Raw genomic sequence first — 21,538 nt, 5'->3', positions numbered from 1 at the left:
ACTCTGATTCCTGGACCATCCGCGGGCCAGATTTAGAAGGCAATTGGGCCAGATCCGGCCCCCAGACCTTAGTTTGCCTACCCAGGCATGCAAAAAGTTTGCTGGCCCTTGCTCCAGATGGTCATTGTTTTGTGGGAGGGATACCAGGACGTTGGCCCAATTAAAGGGTATTTAAGAGCTCTTTTGCCCCTAGCACAACAGATCCACTTTAAAAAGTTGTTGCTGTTTTGCCATCAAGAGAGTGATGGGAGGGGAGGCATTGAAAAGTGTGGAATGATTAGATTACTGGGAAGACTTAAAAATGCCCCACAAGCAAATTGGGATGAGTGCTCATTGTCGAACAGCCTCCACATAAATGTATCAGAAGAAATGCTCAATAAAGACTATAATAACTTTGTGCAGCAAAGAAGCATAAATGTTTAATCAACAGCCCTGAACTATATACTTCCATGCTCTTTTATGAACAAGCTGAACTGGTAGTCTGAACCTTTCGCTATCAGTCTCAGGAATTATTATTGTTTTGAGAAGGAAAGCATTTATTTAAGTCGTGGGGGAGGGGGAAAATACATTTCAAGACAGAAGACAAGAGCCATTAACATCCATTTGAATTTAGCTATATAATTTCAGGCATGGAGTTGCAACTCAAGGCAGCTTTGTGCTGGTTACAAGAAGTCTGAATTGGGGACCAATTCTGCACAGCTAAACTTTTCCCATCAAGTGTATTGCAAGTGAGTTCCAAAGTTTGTAAGTCCTGTTATAAGAATTTTAAGGTCTTAGATATAGAATAAATGTTCATAAATGTACCAAGCAAACATGTACATAAATATATAAAACACATGTCTGAAGCAGCACAGGAAGACAGTCCTGAAATTATTTTGACTCCCCCAAGCTGACCAAATGTTTCTCTGCAAGGAGGGAGGAGATGAAAAAAACAAAACAAAACACATTCCTTGTTACAGGAATTTAGTAATCACCATTTCAAAGGGTGACAGACTACCAGGAAAGGCAATCAGATAAGGCATTATCAGATAACCTGGCAGACAGGAAAAACAACATTCAAATTTCTGTTGTAGATCACCTTTTTTGTGATGCAGGTATGATGTTTGTGGGGGGTGGCCTTGGGTTACACCCCTTCTGTGATGTATGTATGATGTATGGAGGGGTGGTCTTGAGCTCCAGGGCAGGGAATTTAAAATGTCTATATAAGGGCAGGCAAACCTTGGTTCTGGGTCCTCCTCCTTTCCTGCGTGTGAGGGGAGCACCCTGTTGCAACAGATCAATAAAGATCAAGCTTACTAGCTGCTTTGCTTCTCAATATTCTCTGGTTGGCCTCTGTTATTTTCTCCTACCAATAGGGAACCCACGTAAGGACTCTGTATGGGCTCTTGGATACCCCATAAGGGAAAAAGGGCAGATTTTGTTTACAACACTCCCAATACAAGAATATAGTATTTTGTGGGTGGAAGTATGTTAACTCTACTGTATAATCTGCCTTAGGTACTCAGGCTGATAATCACCACTTCAAAGAAAGGAAAATGGAAAACACACAGCATTCCCAATGAGCCAGACCCTCTACCAACTCAAGTTTGTCACATACAAATCGCCTTTTCGCAAACCTAGGCTGCTACAGGGGTTTTTTGGACTTCACACTGGGGCTACAATCCAAAACATGAATCTGGCCTGTGATGAGGGATGGTTGAAGGAGCTGGGTATGTTTAGTCTGGAAAAGAGGAGACTGAGAGGAGATCTATAGCCATCTTCAAATATCTCAAGGGCTGTCACCTGGAAGAGGGAACAAGCTTGTTTTCTCCTGCTCTGGAAGGTCAGACTTGAACCAATGGCTTCAGATTACAAGAAAGGAGATGGCGACTAAATACCAAGCAGAGCTTTCTGACAGTTAAGAGCTGTTTGGCAGTGGAACAGACTTCCTCTGGATGTTGTGGACTCTCTTTACTTGGAGGTTTTTAAGCAGAGGCTGGATGGCCATCTGTCATGGATGCTTTAGCTGAGATTCCTGCATTTCAGGGGGTGGACTAGATGTCCCTTGGGTCCCTTCAAACTCTTCAATTATATGAACCTATGACTTTTCTCAGGCCACCCTCCTGCCTTGCGTCACGTCTATTCTGGTTTTGTCAGCTTTGAATGCCTCCTTGAACTGCAATAACACATCTTGCTTGCCTGATGGGAGGAGGGGGAGATGGAATGCGAGTGCAGGGGAAGGGGAAACCTGAGTTTTGTGTGGCTGGAATGTAGCCTGCTGGAGAGAGAGAGAGAGAGAGAGAGAGAGAGAGAGAGAGGAGTTGTAGCCATTGCTCTGCCCACTTTTCTGCCTCTGGCCCCCAGAAGGCTGCACCCAAAAGACGCTGCGGCCCCTGAGCTGAAAAAAAGATTCCTATTTTTAGGAAAAGCATTTCTTTCCACGAATAGAGAGAGTAGGGAAAAATGCTTCTTATGGAAAGGATCAAAGCACCAGCCTTTTGTTGTCGTCAAGTACTTGAAACGCACATAATTGCAATAAAAACAAAACAAATGAAAACTACCACTCAATTAATCAGAGGCACATTCTAAAGTCCAAAGGCTTTTAAATCGTTTTACCTACATCGACCAGCTAAACATATGAGGCTTGGACACACCAGAGCAGGCCACTGGACCAGAGCGAAGGCCTCCCTCGAATCCCGTGTCCTCCTTCCCACAGCGGCTTTTGCAAAAGCACTCTCCTGCGCATGAACTCCAGCAACCGGCCTCTCCGAGGTATGGACCGAGGCTGAGAGATAAGGGCAACGAATGAAACCACATCCCCAAACAAGGTCACTTCTCTTAATACGTCCTTCTTTCGGCGTCCAACGACAGCCACCTCTGATGGAAACAGCTATTTGTTCTGGGGGCCCTTGGCTGAACCCCGGCCCCTACCACGCCCTTGCCCTCCGTGATGCTTATTCTGAGAGCCCTTGTTTCCCGAGGCTTCGCCCCCTTTGTTGGGGGTTGGGGGCCTCTTTCCAGATCCTTGCCCTTGCCCTGACCCTGCCTGCCCTGAGGCACGAGCCTCGTTCTTGACAGATCCACCTCCGCTTTGATCTGCACTGGATTGGGTCTTCTGCTTATTGGACCAACCTCCTCTTCCTATTCGCCCGGAACCATGAGCCTCCCTTGGTTTGGGCAGCTCTGTCACTGAGGACCCCCCACCTGCTTTTTCCGGCTTGCCCTGCCCTCCCTGCCCCGGGACATGAGCTTCTCTGGCCCTGGGTGGCTCATTCCTAGGGGGCATCCAGCGATGTTGAGGCAAAGCTTTGCCTTCGCTGGATTGGGATGTCTGTGTGTTCGGATAATATCCTCTGCCTTGGCCCCTTCGGGGGCCGAAAGGATGACTACGTGGCCCTCTCCTGCCTTGAAACGTGCCGCGGCCCGGCCTGGGATGAGACATCCACCCCTGTGCAGGCCCAAACTGGCCTCCGAAAGGAAAGGGCGGAAAGGAACCCAAAAAGGGCATCTGTTGGAAGCCACGAAAGTATGAGCTGCGTGGTGGTTGACACGGGGCTTCAGCTACGATGGGAGCCTCAGTGGAACCAGTGCTTCGCCAAGGTGCTTCTTTGGGTAAGGAATCGCTGTCTTCCAGCTGGGGCATGTCTTTCTCTGGAGTTGGAGAGTGGCAAGGCGAGTCTGGGACAAAGGTCTCCCTGATACTGATGCTTCTCAGCATCTCCTTCCAGGAATCAAAATCCAGCAACTCTTCCAGCTCTACAAGAGCTGGATCTACAGGCACAATGGCCCACTCCTCATCTTCTCCTTCTGTGCCCTGGGCTTCGGCTCCTTCGTAAGTTTCTTCTTCATCAATGACATCTCCACCGGTCTTGATTTCGCCCAGATTTTCACCAGCATCCTCATTTTGGTTGCCTTCCTCCTTAATTTCCTCTTCCCCTTCTCCACCCTCGCAGGCTTCTTTGGCTGTTTCGTCAACCTGTTCTTTAAGTCGTTCCTGGACTCTGCAGAGAGAAGAGACCACAGTTCCATATATTTGCAGGTAATAATAATAATAATAATAATAATAATAATAATAATAATAATTTATTATTTCTACCCCGCCGACTGGCTGGGTTTCCCCAGCCACTCTGGGCAGCTCCCAACAGAATATTAAAAACGCAACAAAACATCAAACATTAAAAACTTCTAGGTGAGTGTTTGATAACCCTTCAAGTCCTCACATATGGAGGAAATAGGATCAGAGCCAATGTCTATATACAGAGCAATACTCACCTTCCTGTCAGTTCCTTGACTCCCTGGAGGGAAAAAGAAACAAACAAGGTTGGAATTGCCTGCCAAAGCAAGTTTGCACAGCTTCAGCCAACTAGACCATCAAACCCTCTTTACAGAACAGTCAACCCGAATTCATCAATCTGGTGGCAGGGAAGATTAGGGCACAATGAACTGTCAGAAGGTGCTAACCCCCGGTTAATAATGTCAACTGCAAAGGGGTCACATCGAACCAAACATTTAGAGCACTCCTAAACCACTTTAACAGTCATGGCTTTCCCCAAAGAATCTTGGGAACTATAGTTTAGTAAAGGTGCTGGCTCTGTGACGAATTGCCTAACAACTATAGATGATAGAGATGCTATAGATAGAAAGATAGATAGATGGATAGATGATAGATAGATAGATATAGATATAGATATAGATATAGATATAGATATAGATATAGATATAGATAGATAGATAGATAGATAGATAGATAGATAGATAGATATAGATAGATGATAGATAGATAGATAGATGTTGTTGTTGTTTGGTCGTTTAGTCGTGTCCGACTCTTCGTGACCCCATGGACCAGAGCACGCCAGGCACTCCTGTCTTCCACTGCCTCCTGCAGTTTGGTCAGGCTTTGGTGTAGCTTCGAGATGATAGATAGATAGACTTAAATATTTATAAACCACACTTCCATAGAAAATATAGCAGTTAAAACACAACACATCTATGTCAATAGAAAACTGGTTGCGGAAAATTTGGGGTTCCAAAGGGCCTTCTGAACAGTATCATTTTTAAACGACGTCTCAAAGAGAGCAGGGATGGATCCTGACGGACTTCTATAGGCAAGGAGTTCCACACAGAAGTTTCTGTCCTGGTAAAGGCTGGCCAAGTTTCAGGGGAGTGTTGTTGTTTAGTTGTTTAGTTGTGTCTGACTCTTCGTGCCCCCCTGGACCAGAGCACGCCAGGCACTCCTGTCTTCCACTGCCTCTCGCAGTTTGACCAACTCATGTTGGTAGCTTCGAGAACACTGTCCAACCATTCTCATCCTCTGTTGTCCCCTTCTCCTTCTGCCCTCCATCTTTCCCAATATCAGGGTCTTTTCCAGGGAGTCTTCTCTTCTCATGAGGTGGCCAAAGTATTGGAGTCTCAGCTTCAGGATCTGTCCTTCCAGTGAGCACTCAGGGCTGATATCCTTCAGAATGGATAGGTTTGATCAATTCTTTGGCAATCAGCCTTCTTTATGGTCCAGCTCTCACTTCCATACATCACTAATTCCTTAGTTAGTCAGCCCTATAATTAAGCGCGTCGCCAAGGCTCCATAGTTCTTAGTGGGCAGTTTTCTTTTGTGGGGATGTGTTCATCAACCTCTGCTTCTTAGGTTACACGTACTTTCATAGGGCTTTAAAAATGTCAGGCGAGAACATGCTAAGGGATGCTGAGGTTTTGCACTTGGAAGACTTCCCGTCTGCTCAGGACAAATCTGTTTCACAAAGCTCCTCTGTTTATGACCTGCGCCACGTGGTGAAGCAAGTGTAAATAATAAGCTGAATATCTAGGGAAAAGCAAGGCCAGGAAAGACGTAACAGTTGAGAGGCTGGGAAGCTGGGCCCCCCAAGGGTAGAGATGGACTGTGCTCTCCAGAATGAATTGGTTTGATCTTCTTGTAGTCCACGGGAAGGATCTCCTCCAGCACCTAATTCAAAAGGATCAATTCTTCAGCGATCTGCCTTCTTTATGGTCCAGCTCTCACCTCCATACATCACTACTGGGAAAACCATAGCTTTAACTATATGGACCTTTGACAGCAAGGTGATGTCTCTGCTTTTTAAGATGCTGTCTAGGTTTGTCATTGCTTTTCTCCCAAGAAGCAGGCGTCTTTTAATTTTGTGACTGCTGACGTCATCTGCAGTGATCATGGAACCCAAGAAAGTAAAATCTTTCACTGCCTCCATTTCTTCCCCTTCTATTTGCCAGGAGGTGATGGGCCCAGTGGCCATGATCTTAGTTTTGTTGATGTTGAGCTTCAGATCATATTTTGCACTCTCCTCTTTCACCTTCATTAAAAGGTTCTTTAATTCCTCCTCACTTTCTGCCATCAAGGTTGTTTCATCTGCATATCTGAGGTTGTTGATATTTCTTCCGGCAATCTTAATTCTGGTTTGGGATTCATCCAGCCCAGCCTTTCGCATGATGAATTCTGCATATAAGTTACATAAGCAGGGAGACAATATACAGCCTTGTCGTACTCCTTTCCCAATTTTGAACCAATCAGTTATTCCATATCCAGCTCTAACTGTAGCTTTTTGTCCCATATAGAGATTTCACAGGAGACAGATGAGGTGATTAGGCACTCCCATTTCTTTAAGAACTTGCCATAGTTTGCTGTGGTCGACACAGTCAAATGCTTTTGCGTAGTCAATGAAACAGAAGTAGATGTCTTTCTGGAACTCTCTAGCTTTCTCCATAATCCAGCGCATGTTTGCAATTTGGTCTCTGGTTCCTCTGCCCCTTCGAAATCCAGCTTCCACTTCTGGGAGTTCTCGGTCTGCGTACTGCTTAAGCCTGCCTTATAGAATTTAAAGCATAACCTTGCTAGCGTGTGAAATGAGTGCAATTGTGCGGTAGTTGGAGCATTCTTTGGCACTGCCCTTCTTTGGGATTGGGATGTAGACTGATCTTCTCCAATCCTCTGGCCACTGCTGAGTTTTCCAAACTTGCTGGCATATTGAGTGTAGCACTTTAACAGTATCATCTTTTAAAATTTTAAATACCATCACTTCCACTGGCCTTGTTATTAGCATTTGACTTCACTCTCCATGATGTCTGGCTCAAGGTCAGCAACCACACTACCTGGTGGGAGTGGGGGACCACCAAAAGTGCCCCATCAGAAGATCTCAGTGATCAAAGTGGAGCGTAAGGAACCAGGTGGTCCTTAAGGTATACTAGCCCCATGTTGTTTTTAGGGATTTGCGAATTGACACGATAACTCTGAACCTGGTTTGGTAGCTAATCAAAAGGCAGCCACCCCCCCTGTCAAAATGGCCTGGGGGTGGGTGGGGGAGGTAGCTGGGTCCAGTTCCCTACCCCAGCCCTAAACGCAAACAGTTTCCTTAAATGAAAACATCTGGAACAGGGGCAAGACACTGGCAACTGCACATCTGTTACTCAATCTTTAAAAGGAAAAGGGACTGGGATGCACGAAGACTCACCTTCAAGAAGGCGAATTCGTTGGTTTCCGCCAAGGCAGCTTCGATCCCGGATATGGTCTCTGTGTGAGCTGAGCTGAACGCTTTCAGATATTCCAGTCTTCTCTCCATTTCTGCCTGGTTCTCCTCCTTCATCTGCCTAACCGTTTCCATCATGTTCTGCTCTCTCTCGTTGAGGATTTCACGCAGTTCCTCAAACGCAATGAAGATGCAGCCACACAGGTGTTGATTGAGATTCTACAGTGAATCACAGAGAGCTGAAGTTACGCTTACGGCTGACAGGCCTTTCGTTCACAGACAACAAGCTGTCTGAACTAGTTGCCCAGTTTGTGGCACAGAAAAGGTCCTAACCTCAGTGCCAAGTTAAACAAACCATAGTTAATAGTGCTAGCTGGGTTCACATGTAACACCAAGCCATAGTTTAAAAAAGCCAAGATTTATAAGCCAAGAACCATGGCTTCAGATTGTGGTTTGCCGGCAGTAAACAAGCCATAATTATGTTGCTGGGCAGAGTTCACACATAACACTAAGCCATGGTTTACTAAGCCATCGCATGACGTATAAACAACACCTGAGACTTTTCTGTAGTCTGCTTTCTTCCTGCCTAGGAGCTTGTTTCTTCAAGCTACAACATTCTATGATTTCCTCTCTCACACAACGTTCTGTGATTTCCTCTCTCATGCTCCTTTTAAAATTTACCTCCAGTTCTTCCATGGCCTCCTGCTGTTGAGACTGATTATTTATGGCCCACTTCACCCCATGCTCCAGGGGTTCCAGAGATGCTTTCAGTTTATCCTGAAAAAATGCACAAATAAAATTGGGAATACACAAACAACCATGCAAAAGATCTGGAGAGAAAAATGGATAGACCCAAGCAAAAGGTTACTGGTTTCTTCCCCTTCCCACCTCCCTGTTCTAACATGCTCTTTCTGGGAAGTATTCAAAGGTTGTAACCCTAAGCAACCTTACGACTTGGCACCTTGGATTCAGTGGGATTTATTTTAGCAGAAACATGCTCGAATCACGCCCCCTGCCTTTTACAAGACTGGTTGGCGCATGCCTTTCCATTCATTGATGTCTACACCAAATCATGACCCGCATGCATGAATGAACCATCACAGACTGAATGCCACAGATTGAATCTCAGAAAATATTTATCTTTAGAGTCCATACAAACATTCAGGGTTAAACAACAGGTAATGCATGGGAGCCGTTTTGAGCGGGGAAAGGGGAGAGAGGGGGTTGGACTAGATGACCACTGGGTCCCTTTCAACACTACGGTTCTATGAAACCCTGGCAGCCACTGCCAATACTGAGTTAGATGGACTTATTATCTGACTCTCTATAAGGCACCTTCTTTTGCTCCTTTGCCAGTGCACTCACTCGCCTTCATGAAATGAGCCAGAGATGTAAAGTGGACAATATCGATGTGAACATATATTACTAAATGCAAAACTAATTAATTTTTTTTAAAAAAACTAAAAAATAGAGAGGGGTTCAGAAAAGCCACTTCGGGGCTTGAATGTTGTGCCGCACCATAAACTTGGCTGCGCTAAAGATCTGCAGCTTAAAATCCGGCTGGGATACAGCAAACCAACACGCAATATCTATTCGTGTTTGCATACGTGGACGACTGCACTCAGACTTCGAAGCCTTGGTTCTATTTGTTTATCCACCCTGCATTATTCTGCTGCCAGAGAGATAAAACTTACGGCTATCCCAGAGGGAGGGTGTGTCGCTCTCCGATAAGAACATAGGTTGTGCAGGCAGGATGAGTCACAAGGTTGACCCCTGGCAGTTCCAGTTACAGGATTGCACCAGGATATTCATTAAGTAATATGGTATGCCCCACGGAGGACCTTCAGGTCCATAAATAGCAACACCCTAGTGGTCCAGGGCCCTAAGGAAATTAGATTAGCCTCAACTAGAGCCAGGGCCTTCTCAACACTGGCTCCGGCCTGGTGGAACGCTCTGCCTCATGAGACCAGGGCCCTGCAGGATCTGATTTCTTTCCGCAGGGCCTGTAAGACAGAGTTGTTCCGCCTGGCCTTTGGCTTGGAATCAGTTTGATTCCCTCCCCCTCTTTCTTTTTCCTTTCTCCTCCTATGAAGAGATTGCACCCTAAGGTTTTAATGTTGTATCTTAATCTTTTAAATTGTATTTCAATCAGCTTGTTTTTATTATTGGTTGTTAGTCCCCCTGAGCCCAATCCTGGCTGGGGAGGGCAGGGTATAAATAAAAAAAATATTATTATTATTATTATTATTAGTAGTAGTAGTAGTAGTAGTAAGTGGTGGCAGGAACAGGACCTCACAGATTTTACTGGGACTGCAGCACAAGAGGACGGGAGATTTGACCTTTTCCTTCCGACCTGCATCCCCAATTAAAATTGCCCATCTCCATCTATTAGCTGCGGTGGCAGCTGTGGGAAATCCCATGCCTAGTTTGGCGCTCATATGCTGGGCAAAATACGAAGCAGTGGGGTCTAGAATGCTCAAGTCAGTATGAATGTTCACATGTTACAGTCAATCAGTGCACAATTTGTGTGCACAAATAGTTGAACTGTACACTTGCTGACAGTTACCTGTGCACGGTCTGTGTACGCAGCAATGCAGCTGTATAATTCGCCATGTGTACACTCTCTCACATAAACACCCGTAATGTGTGAACAAGCCTCCGGTAGAACAATTAATACAGTCGAACGGAATCTGTTCTGGAAGTCCGTTCGACTTCCAAAACGTTTGGAAACCAAAGTGCTGGTTCTGATTGGCTGGAGGAAGCTCCTGCAGCCAATCAGAAGCCCCGTTGGACGTTCAGGTTCCAAAGAATGTTTGCAAGCTGGAACACTCACTTCCGGGTTTGCGGCATTCGGGAGCCAAAACGTCCGAGTATCAAGGCGTTCGGAATCCAAGGTACGACTGTATGGCCAAATCCCTGCTAAGTACAGGTGGATTTGTCTGATGCCACCTCTTTGATCGGCCTCAGCCTCAGTCCAGTATATCTGAAGGAGCGTCTCCACCCCCATCATTCTGCCCGGACACAGGTCCAGCGCTGAGGGTCTTCTGGCGGTTCCCTCACTGCGAGAAGTGAGGTTATGGGGAACCAGGCAGAGGGCCTTCTCGGTAGTGGCACCCACCCTGTGGAACGCCATCCCATCAGATGTCAAAGAGAACAACAACTACCAGACTTTTAGAAGACATCTGATGGCAGCCCTGTTTAGGGATGCTTTTAATGTTTGATGCATAACTGTATTTTAATATTTTGTTGGAAGCCGCCCAGAGTGGCTGGGGAAACTCAGCCAGATGGGCGGGGTATAAAAAATAAATGATGAGGATGATGATTAATATGATGTTATTTTATTTTGCCTTCTCTAAGCGGCTAATGGCCGATTAGAATAAAAATGTCATAAAAACAAGCAACAGCAAAGAAAATGAAACCCTAACAAAAATTAGAGGAGGGGCCTGAATACGTTTAAAAGCAGAAGACCAGAATCTCCCAGGATAGTTCATTTGTGTACCCAGGCACACTTACTTCTGAAATACAATTTGCCCCATGGCTAGGTAGGGGCAAGGCATGAATAGTCTGTATACCTGAGAAGGGCAGAAGTGGGGCACAGCTGCTACACTAGCTTCCTGGAAGGTGGGTCGCTGCTGCTTACCAGGACGGACAGGCGAGGCAGTGGAGAAGTTGGCGCAGTGCAAACTGGAGCACAGAGTGACTCCGCTGGTGCATTTGCACTGCACTGACATCCAAGGCTGCCTTGACCCTCTCCCTCCCAGCTCACCTATTGTGACTCCTATCCCATCCCAGCAAGCTGCTTTTGCAGAATAGCAGGTTTCGTGTGTGACAGGACCACGGGTTCAGTTAGGAAGCTGCCTTATCCCGAGTCACACCATTGGTCCAGCTAGCTCAGCACTGCTGGCACTGACTGGCAGAAGCTCTTGGGGGCTTCAGGCAGGAGTTTCTCCCAGCCCTACCTAGAGATTCTGGGGATTGAACATGGGACCTTCTGTGGGCAAAGCGGATGCTCTAACCCAGGGTTTCTCAACCTTGGCTCCCCAGTTGTTGTGGGACTACAACTCCCATTGTACCTAGCTAGCAGGACCAGTGGTCAGGGATGATGGGAGTTGTAGTCCAACAGCAGCTGGGGACCCAAGGCTGAGAAACACTGCTCTAACCACTGAGCGACGACCCTGTTATTCTAAAGCAGCAATGCAGCAGCAAGCAAAGGCTATAGCAGCCAAGTCAGCTGCTTGTGGCTGGAAAGCCAGACAGGATGTATGTGACTGTTGCCATGGAAACAAAGGGGCAGTCCATTCTGTACTGAGCACCGGATGTTAGCTCAGTGTGTGTCATATGACCTGTACAGGATGTACATGGGTGGAGTTTGGAGTTTCTCTCTGTTTGTGGAAGAGAGCAGACATGTTTTCTCTGTACTGAAGTGAAAGACAGGAATAAAAGCAATGTAGGTACATTTCTGTCTGTGTCTGATTCCCCTCCCTGGGGAAATGCAGGGAGCAGGGAGGAGGAGAGCAGTTGGTGTGTTTTCCTCACAGCCTGAGGAAAATCGCCGGAACGGACCTCGTGTGTTTTTCCTGCCGGGAGTCGCCGGAGGGAGGTCAAAAGAATTCAGCCGGTGCCTGGAGAGATAGGCACATACCTCTGACCGGCCCTGAATTCTGACATTGGTAGCAGAGCTGCTGGTTTCTACGATCTATGGAAGTCTGCAGAAATAGGAGCCTGAGATGGAGGCTGATTCTCTGCAGCTAGAAGCTGACCAGAAGAAGCTGAAAGCCAAGCTACGGAGCCCAGGTATGAGATTTTCGGGCTTAGAAGTGTGAATGCAGATGGATTAATTCTCTGCTTCATGGGAGCAACGTTTGGGAAAAACAGCTCCGAGAGAGAAGAGTCTGCATTCCAGACATTCCTGTGGTTTTTCCTGTCCAAGGAAAGGAATGTGGTTGCTTAGCAACGCAGGCCAGTTTCAAGATAAGGGCTGGAAGTCAGGCTATGCCCAGAGAGGCACAAACAGCTCGTGTTTTGACTAGGCCCTTACAAAGGAACTGTGAAAGGGACTTTCCAAGCAGCCAGTGTTATTGCTGCCAGGTGCACAGAGTGTAAACAAGCCAGCTATTGGATTTTAGAGGCTTGTGTTTGAGAGTCAATGCAAGGACTCAAAATGGATGCCAAGAAGGGAAGCCTGCCTTCTCCACCCCTTTTGTCCAGTGACAATTATGCATCTTGGTCTATTAAGATGAAGGCCCTGCTGCAGAATCAGAGACTGTTTGAGGTGATTGAGAACCCCATCCCTGCAGCACCAACGCGTGCTTGGGAGTCACAGGATATGAAGGCCAGAACCGCTATAATTCTGTGCGTGTCAGACTCTCAGCTTATTCATATACAAGATTTACCGCACGCGAAAGATGTTTGGGACACGCTGAGAAGGACACATCAGAGAGATGCAGGTTCTTCAGCGTTGCTGTATTTTGAAAAGCTGACTAACCTGAGGCTTGCGCCTGATGGAGATGTTCAAGCGCACCTGACGGAAATGAAATTTCTGCGTCAGCAGATGGTGGAACGCAATTTCCATCTGGATGAGGAAGTGTTTTGCTTCATGGTGATCAACAGCCTGAATCGGACTTACAAAACCGTTGCCAGTCAGCTGGGGTCTCTCCCAGCGCAAGATCTAACGTCGGACAGGGTCTTTGCCGTGGTTCTGAACGAACATGACAGACTTGCTGCCCTGGAGGTCAAGGACAGGGGGAGGGAAGAACGGAGTTCTAACACCCCCACTGCTGTTGCTACTGGAGAAAATGCTGTAGCTTTGAACGTTGTCCGATGCCACAATTGTGAACAGACTGGGCATCTTCAGCGGAACTGCGGGAAGCCACGTCAGAACAAAGGAGCCAAGGGAAGCTCCACGAAGTCTGAGGCGTCAGGCAGAAGTCATGCCAAGTCACAGGCGAAGCCTGCAAAGGCTTTGATGTCCCTAAAAGCCACACCACACGTGGGGAATTCCTTCGTTTTAGACACGGGAGCGACGGTTCACATGACCCATCGTAGGGATTTGTTTTCGTCGTTTAAGAAGCAAAGCTTCGTTGTACAACAAGCCAACGGTCGAGAGCTGGAAGCCACCGGAATTGGGACTGTGTATCTTAAAAGTCTGAACTTGACTATAAACGATGTTTATTTGGTTCCAGAGTTGAAGTACAATCTGCTCAGCGTTTCGCAGATTGCCAAGAAGGGACTAAAACTGTCCTATGATGATCAACACTGCGAGATCTACAAAGATGGAGAGTTGTATCTTTCTGCCAAAGAGAAAGATGGACTGTATTTGTTGACTTTTGATCAAAGTGATTACATGGAATGTAATTCTTGTGATTCTAACATGATTTCTTTTGCAGGTGTAGCCAAGAAGAATGCCAAGCAGGTCACCTCAAGGGTTGACAAGGCATTTCAGCGGGTGTATGCTGATGTGATTGGTCCTTTAGCACCATCTAGAGGCAATGCAAAGTATTACCTAATATGTGTTGATTCTTTCACAGGTTTTGTCTGGATTTATCTTTTGGAGAGACCGAAAGAAGCCTTAGAAAGGTTTAAAGAGTTTTGTGACAAGGTTAAAAATATGCATGATGCTGACATAGATTGTCTTTGCACAGATGAGAAGCCAATTTTTCTCTTACAGGATTTCCAGAGGTTCCTGAAGAAGAAAGGGATAAGACACAAAATTGCAGCTTCCGAAGAAGCTTGGAAGAGATGTATCTGTGTTAGGGTGAACAAAGAATTGCAAAAGGGAATGCATGCGCAATTGCTTAGTTCGCATCTGCCACATGAGTACTGGGCTGAGTCGCTAATGTCATTTTGTTACACGTGGTTGAGAAAGTTTTCAAATGAATTGGGAAGTTCTCCTTTTGAGAAACTGTTCCACAGAAAACCTTCTGTTGCCCATTTCAAGGTTTTTGGGTCTCATGTGAGGACAGAAGCTCCGGGTGGAGTAAAGAATGCCAGAGGCATTTTTGTGGGTTATGAAAAGGGTCTCTACAGAGTAATTTTGTCTGAATCTGGTCAGGTGATTCTCACAAAGTTTCTAGAGAGTGCTCCTGAACAGGAGCGAGTGATTGTTCACACATTTCCCACAGGAGATGATGATGATTCTGATGATGATGATGATGAGTTTGATCTTATTGAGTTCAGTAGTACTGATGATGACAGCGATAGCTCAGACAGCTCAGTTGTCACAGTCATTGAGAGGAAATCTCACATAATGACTAGACCCTCAGAAGAGGAGGATGAACCACTAATTAAGCTTAGTACTGGTTCTCCAGAGAGCTCCAGAGAGCTCAGAGGCTGAACCAGAAAGCAGAGAAGAGCAGCACCTCTTACGTAGGTCTGAGAGAGCAACGAAGGGTGTACCACCCAAGAGGTATTCAAAAGAGTTTGCCAACCAAGCTATTGCATGTGTTGCTGTTGTAAACGACCAAGGTCAAATTGAAGCTGTGTCTGAGTCAGAGACAAAGGCACAACAGAGAGTTGCTAACCAAGGTAATGCAGAAGCACTCATTCCTTGGAAGTCACACAACCAGAGAGGTACATTGGTAAAACCAGTGGCGGGTAGTTCCAAGGATGGAACTGAAACAACAGGGGAGTGTTATAAGTATAACAACTGTTTGTTTTCTTCTCTGGATGACGCTTTGCTCGCTGCACGCATTGATACTTTAGGGGGAGTATGTTATTCTAAAGCAGCAATGCAGCAGCAAGCAAAGGCTATAGCAGCCAAGTCAGCTGCTTGTGGCTGGAAAGCCAGACAGGATGTATGTGACTGTTGCCATGGAAACAAAGGGGCAGTCCATTCTGTACTGAGCACCGGATGTTAGCTCAGTGTGTGTCATATGACCTGTACAGGATGTACATGGGTGGAGTTTGGAGTTTCTCTCTGTTTGTGGAAGAGAGCAGACATGTTTTCTCTGTACTGAAGTGAAAGACAGGAATAAAAGCAATGTAGGTACATTTCTGTCTGAGTCTGATTCCCCTCCCTGGGGAAATGCAGGGAGCAGGGAGGAGGAGAGCAGTTGGTGTGTTTTCCTCACAGCCTGAGGAAAATCGCCGGAACGGACCTCGTGTGTTTTTCCTGCCGGGAGTCGCCGGAGGGAGGTCAAAAGAATTCAGCCGGTGCCTGGAGAGATAGGCACATACCTCTGACCGGCCCTGAGCATGTGCTCAGAGGAGCTTAGTTCTGTAATTCTATGAGCAGGTTGCCCACCCACCAAGAAAGCACGGATGGACCGAAGATAAAGTCCCTACCAGAGAGGAATGACAGATCAAGTTGATGGACTATGCCGAAATGGCTAAGATGACCGGAAGAATCAGAAATCAGGAAGACCAAAATTTTAACAAGGAATGGGGAAAATTTTTATAACATATCTTAAAAGACCACTGTAAACTAGTTAAAATCGTTAGTAGGATTGGAATATCACTTGTAGTTTAATGGTGAATTCTGGATACAATGGGGAGATAGAAGATTTGGATTATTATAAAAGATGCAGGAGGAAATGGTTAACAATAGGACCCACAAAGGGGAGGAGGAGCAGTCGAAGAGATCCCTTGGAATCTTGTTTTTATGTTGTACGTTGGACACGTGACTGTAAAATTTTAATCTGAAAAACCAAATAAATAAATTTTGAAAAAAAAGAAAAGAAAGAAAACACAGCCCCTCTTTTGTACAGTGGTACCTCGGGGTTACATATGCTTCAGGTTACATACGCTTCAGGTTACAGACTCCGCTAACCCAGAAATAGTGCTTCATGTTAAGAATTTTGCTTCAGCAGCAGCAGGATGCCCCATTAGCTAAAGTGGTGCTTCAGGTTAAGAACAGTTGCAGGTTAAGAACGGACCTCTGGAACGAATTAAGTACTTAACCCGAGGTACCACTGTACCTGGTTCCGGCAGGTGAAACTTGGGCGTTCTAGGAGAGTGCAAAGTGGATCCCAACAGCCTAAGATCTGCGGCCACCTATCATCCCACAGAAACTCAAGCATCCTCAGGCTCCTACCTGAAAACCTGTGACAGCATTCTTGATAGGCAAAAAGCTATGGCCCTGGTGCTGAGGCAGGTCCCGGCAGATCACGCAGACAGGGGCCTCATCCTGGCTGCAGAAGAGCTTGAGAGGCTCTTCGTGCTCCTCGCAAAAGTACGAGCTCCCACCCGACGGGGGCCCCTGCTCCAGCCGCAGGAGCCGGGCCTTCTCGGACAAGTTGGCCAGGACCCTGTTGCGGGCGGCATCTTTCAGGTCGAAGGGGTCCCGGCACTCGGGACACATCCCCTGGTGCTGCCCCTTGGGGACGACGCAGCTCTCCAAGCAGGAGAGGCAGAAGTTGTGCCCGCAGACCAGCATGCGGGGGTCCTGGAAGATGGAGAGGCAGACAGGGCACAGCAGGTCTTCGGCAATGCTGGAGACTTCGCGGACCGAGGTCATGGCAGCAGCTGTTCCGGGGATCGGTTGCTACTTGCAGGAAAGGATCAGTTTCCTAAGGGAGAGGACATGCAGGTTTAAGGAACACAGAGGGGAAATCACAGGGTGAACTTGTAAAAGGGAGTCAGTACATTTCCGAGCACAATTCAAAGTGTTGGTGCTGACCTTTAAAGCCCTAAACGGCCTTGGTCCAGTATACCTGAAGGAGTGCCTCCACCCCCATCGTTCAGCCCAGACACTGAGGTCCAGTGCCGAGCGCCTTCTGGTGGTTCCCTCGCTGCGGGAAGCCAAGTTACAGGGAACCAGGCAGAGGGCCTTCTCGGTAGTGGCACCCACCCTGTGGAACGCCCTCCCACCAGATGTCAAAGAGAAAAACAACTACCAGACTTTTAGAAGACATCTGAAGGCAGCCCTGTTTAGGGACGCTTTTAATGTTTAATAGGTTATTGTATTTTGGTGTTCTGTTGGAAGCCGTCCAGAGTGGCTGGGGAAACCCAGCCAGATGGGCGGGGTATAAATAATAAATTATTATTATTATTTCCCAAATTACCCATAACCCCCTTAGTAAAACACCATACATTTGTAATAACTATGTCATAAATTGCGAGGGCTCTTCTGGAACAAACCTGAGCACCAGGCTTGTCCTGTCCCTCGTATGACCTTCACCTTCCAATCTTTAGGCGAAACCAAGTATTTACATTTTCCTGTTTTCCCAACCAGGTTAAGAACACAAGCCGGGGCGAGCCAGGGCAGGTCCCTCTGTGTGGCCTCTGAGGACTCTGCCTGCCTCCTCCCACTCAGCCACCCTACAGCTGAAGGGGAGGCGGCGGGCGGGCAGGCAGTTTGGGGCAGCGTGGAGCCTGCGGGCCCCCCAGCCACCGCTTCACTCCCAGGAGAGATGTGTGGCTCGAGCGCGCTAGAAGCCCACTGGTGAGTGGTACCACCCGGCATTTTGTCACCCCCTCAGTGGTGACACCTGGGCCGACCCGCCCCACCACACCCCCTTCTCTCCTGCTAGCCATTTTCCTTCTGAGTAGAACAACGTCGGAATGATGTCAATCCGTCACTGGAGATATTTTATACGAATTTCGAAAGTTTTCCCATTGAGCCAGTTGGGGGTCACAAGCAAGAGACTTCAGCAGGCAAATCACAAGCAAAACAGTGGCCAGTGGCCAGTGGAAGAGGAATAATAATATAATAATTTATTATTTATATCCCACCCATCTGGCTGTGCTTCTGCAGCCACTCTGAGTGGGTTCCAACAAAATATTAAAATACCATAATACATCAAACATTAAAAGCTTCCCTAAGCAGGGCTGCCTTCAGATGTCTTCTAAAAGTCTGGTAGTTGTTTTTCTTTTTGACATCTGGTGGGAGGGCGTTCCACAGGGCGGGTGCCACTACCGACAAGGCCCTCTGCCTGGTTCCCTGTAACTTGGCCTCTCGCAGTGAGGGAACCGCCAGAAGGCCCTTGGTGCTGGACCTCAGTGTCTGGGCAGAATGATGGGGGTGGATATACTAGACCGAGGCCGTTTAGGGCTTTAAAGGTCAGCACCAACACTTTGAATCGTGCTTGGAAGCCGCTCAGGCGCCTGGGGCGGTGCGCCCAGGGGCAAGGCGAGCCGCCCATAGGGTCAGGGCGCACAGTGGGGCCTCCGGAGACTGCCTGCCTCCTCCTACTCAGCCGCCCTACAGCGGGGGGGGGGGGAGGCAGCATGTGGACCATTTGGGCAGCGTGGAGCCTGCCTGCGCCCAAGCCACAGTGTGGCTCGGGCACGTTGCAGGCCCCTTGGTGAGTGCCACCCGGCATTTTCTGACCCCCTCAGTGGTGACACCCGGGGCTGCCCTCACCTCCCGTACCCCCTTCCTCCGTCCCTGCCAGTAGGCCTGATCTTTATTGATCAATTCATTTATCAGTGCTTTGCTACATTTGGCAAGGTGCAGCGCAGGTTCTTTGTCTTTGCCTCATAGTACGGAGAGGCAAGGCTCAGGTGGGGAAGGTCTCTCACACCTTCTTCCAATTTCCCGGTAACAAACTCTACAGGCAAAGAAGCAACAAGTGGAAAGGCAGCATTTCTGGCGTTTCCTCCACACGACTCTTTGGCAATGGCTCCTCTGCTCCCGAACCCTGCCTAGAAGTGAATGGGGCAGGGGCTGAAGAGGGGACCCCCAACCCTGCTATAAACAACTATAGGAAAGCTGCAGGAAAGATTTTCCCCCTTCCGGTGGGACGATTAGATAGGAAACAAGAAGGGGAACCAGGATCATGAGACTGGGCTCACATGACTGCAGGCATTTGACTCTCAAACCCAAGCATTAAAAAGCGGACATTGCTGGCTCCTAGCTGTCAACTTTTCCCTTTTCTTGCGAGGAATCCCATTCCTTAAAAAAAAGGGGGAAATGTGGACAGCTATGTGCTGGCTGTTGGGGGGTGGGTGCGAAGAAAGCCCAGCTGCCTCCAGCCAAGTCCCAGGAGGTGGGAAAGGAAAAGGTGCCCCAAGTGCTGGGAGGGAGGCGTTTTGCAGCGCCAAAAGGCGAGCAAGGAAAGCAAAGTCTAGGCTGGCCAGCAGCAGCAGCAGCAGCAGCAGCACGTACCTACTCGGAGGAGAGTTCTGGAGCACCTAGGCCAACAGGCCAAGTTTCTCTCACTGCACAGCTGCCCCAAATGGCCAGGGTCCGAAAGCAGCTGTGGGAAGCTGTCACGTCCTGGGATTGGAAGGAGGTGCTGCCCGTCTCAAGTCAGCTCAAGTGTGGCCGCGAGGGGTTGGAGGCCTCGAGGCACCACCCTCTTCCTCGTGCTTATTGGCTGGGGCAGGACTTAGGACCGGAGGAAGCAGGCGGGAAGCCGGCTTGCAACACACGCAGACACACAGGGTTTTTTATGCTCCAGGGGACAGGAACTTCCCTGGAGATTTCATTTGCGCTCTTCTTTATGTGACGAATTCAATGTCTGTTGCTCTATGCAGGGGAAACATCCCCCCCCCCATGTTATTATAGTCGCTTCGAAACACCTCAGTTGTAAAAAGCGACAAGTGCAACAAATAAGCACCTTAACTTTGTTAGAAGAAAATATGTATTAATATCAATAAAGGTCAATCACTTCCTTCTTTATTATGCTTGAATTATGCATGCCTTTATGTACTTGTACTTTCTACCAACTTGCATCTTTTATAAGAATGTAGCTCTCCTTAAGTCTTTTAAACACTTTCGGAAACGTATCCACACGTTTTTTTGATATATCTGTATAAATCGAAAGCTACCTGATCCTGCACAATGACAGCTCAAGCACTAATACAGCGCCACAACTCTACCTACAGGATCTACAGTGCTATGACACCAATTTACAAATGCAACTGTTTATTTCAAGTTACAGGTAGGTAGCCGTGTTGGTCTGCCATAGTCAAAACAAAATAATAAAAAATTCCTTCCAGTAGACCTTTTGTTGTTGTTTAGTCGTTTAGTCGTGTCCGACTCTTCGTGACCCCATGGACCAGAGCACTCCAGGCACTCCTGTCTTCCACTACCTCCCGCAGTTTGGTCAGACTCATGTTTGTAGCTTCGAGAACACGGTCCAACCATCTCGTCCTCTGTCATCCCCTTCTCCTTGTGCCCTTCATCTTTCCCAACATCAGGGTCTTTTCCAGGGAGTCTTCTCTTCTCATGAGGTGGCCAAAGTATTGGAGCCTCAGCTTCACGATCTGCCCTTCCAGTGAGCACTCAGGGCTGATTTCCTTCAGAATGGATAGGTTTGTTCTTCTTGCAGTCCATGGGACTCTCAAGAGTCTCCTCCAGCACCATAATTCAAAAGCATCAATTCTTCGGCGATCAGCCTTCTTTATGGTCCAGCTCTCACTTCCACACATCACTACTGGGAAAACCATAGCTTTTACTATACAGACCTTTGTTGGCAAGGTGCTGTCTCTGCTTTTTAAGATGCTGTCTAGGTTTGTCTAGGTAGCACCTTAGAGACCAACTAAGTTTGTTATTGGTATGAGCTTTCGTGTGCATGCACACTTCTTCAGATACACTGAAACAGAAGTCACCAGACCCTTACATATATTGAGAGGGTGGGGAGGGGTATTACTCAGAAGGGAGGTGAGAATGGGCTGATAGGTGTGGTAAACCTGTTGACTACTGTTAACGACTAGGCTGAGTGGGAATTTGTGCTAAGGTGATGCCAATTAATTTCATTGGGTGTATTCCAAGTAAGACTAACAATTCAGTAAAGTATTTTGGGTTGGCTAAAGCAGGTGGCGCTGTGGGTTAAAGCCTCAGCGCCTAGGACTTGCCGATCGAAAGGTCGGCGGTTCGAATCCCTGCGGCGGGGTGCGCTCCCGCTGCTCGGTCCCAGCGCCTGCCAACCTAGCAGTTCGAAAGCACCTCCGGGTGCAAGTAGATAAATAGGGACCGCTTACCAGCGGGAAGGTAAACGGCGTTTCCGTGTGCGGCTCTGGCTCGCCAGATGCAGCTTTGTCACGCTGGCCACGTGACCCGGAAGTGTCTCCGGACAGCGCTGGCCCCTGGCCTCTTGAGTGAGATGGGCGCACAACCCCAGAGTCTGTCAAGACTGGCCCGTACGGGCAGGGGTACCTTTACCTTTACCTTTAAAGCAATAGCACCA

The 21,538-nt window shown here is 47.7% G+C and overlaps 1 protein-coding gene and 1 long non-coding RNA gene across 3 annotated transcripts in view; both read right to left on the bottom strand.

The window, feature by feature from the left end:
* Window positions 1-21,538, bottom strand: part of LOC307209207 — a 232,941-nt gene that overhangs the window by 199,257 nt on the left and 12,146 nt on the right. The gene's annotated exons all lie outside the window — the stretch shown is intronic.
* Window positions 510-19,660, bottom strand: LOC307208495 (uncharacterized protein). 2 transcript variants are annotated; one of them, XM_079963123.1, is made up of 6 exons: window positions 19,513-19,660; window positions 16,498-16,972; window positions 8,148-8,243; window positions 7,452-7,685; window positions 4,252-4,274; window positions 510-3,980 (listed from the first exon to the last, which is right to left on the bottom strand). In XM_079963123.1, the coding sequence occupies exons 2-6, from the start codon at window positions 16,918-16,920 to the stop codon at window positions 2,870-2,872; spliced, it is 1,887 nt and encodes a 628-aa protein (XP_079819249.1). In that variant the 5' UTR covers window positions 16,921-16,972; window positions 19,513-19,660; the 3' UTR covers window positions 510-2,869. The 2 variants fall into 2 exon arrangements, with proteins under 2 accessions (XP_079819249.1, XP_079819250.1); XM_079963124.1 differs by having other exon boundaries at window positions 19,517-19,660.

The sequence above is a fragment of the Podarcis cretensis genome, assembly GCF_951804945.1.
Source record: "Podarcis cretensis genome assembly, chromosome: 2".
In the NCBI taxonomy this organism is placed as follows: domain Eukaryota; kingdom Metazoa; phylum Chordata; class Lepidosauria; order Squamata; family Lacertidae; genus Podarcis; species Podarcis cretensis.
This window is presented reverse-complemented; position numbering and strand designations above follow the sequence as displayed.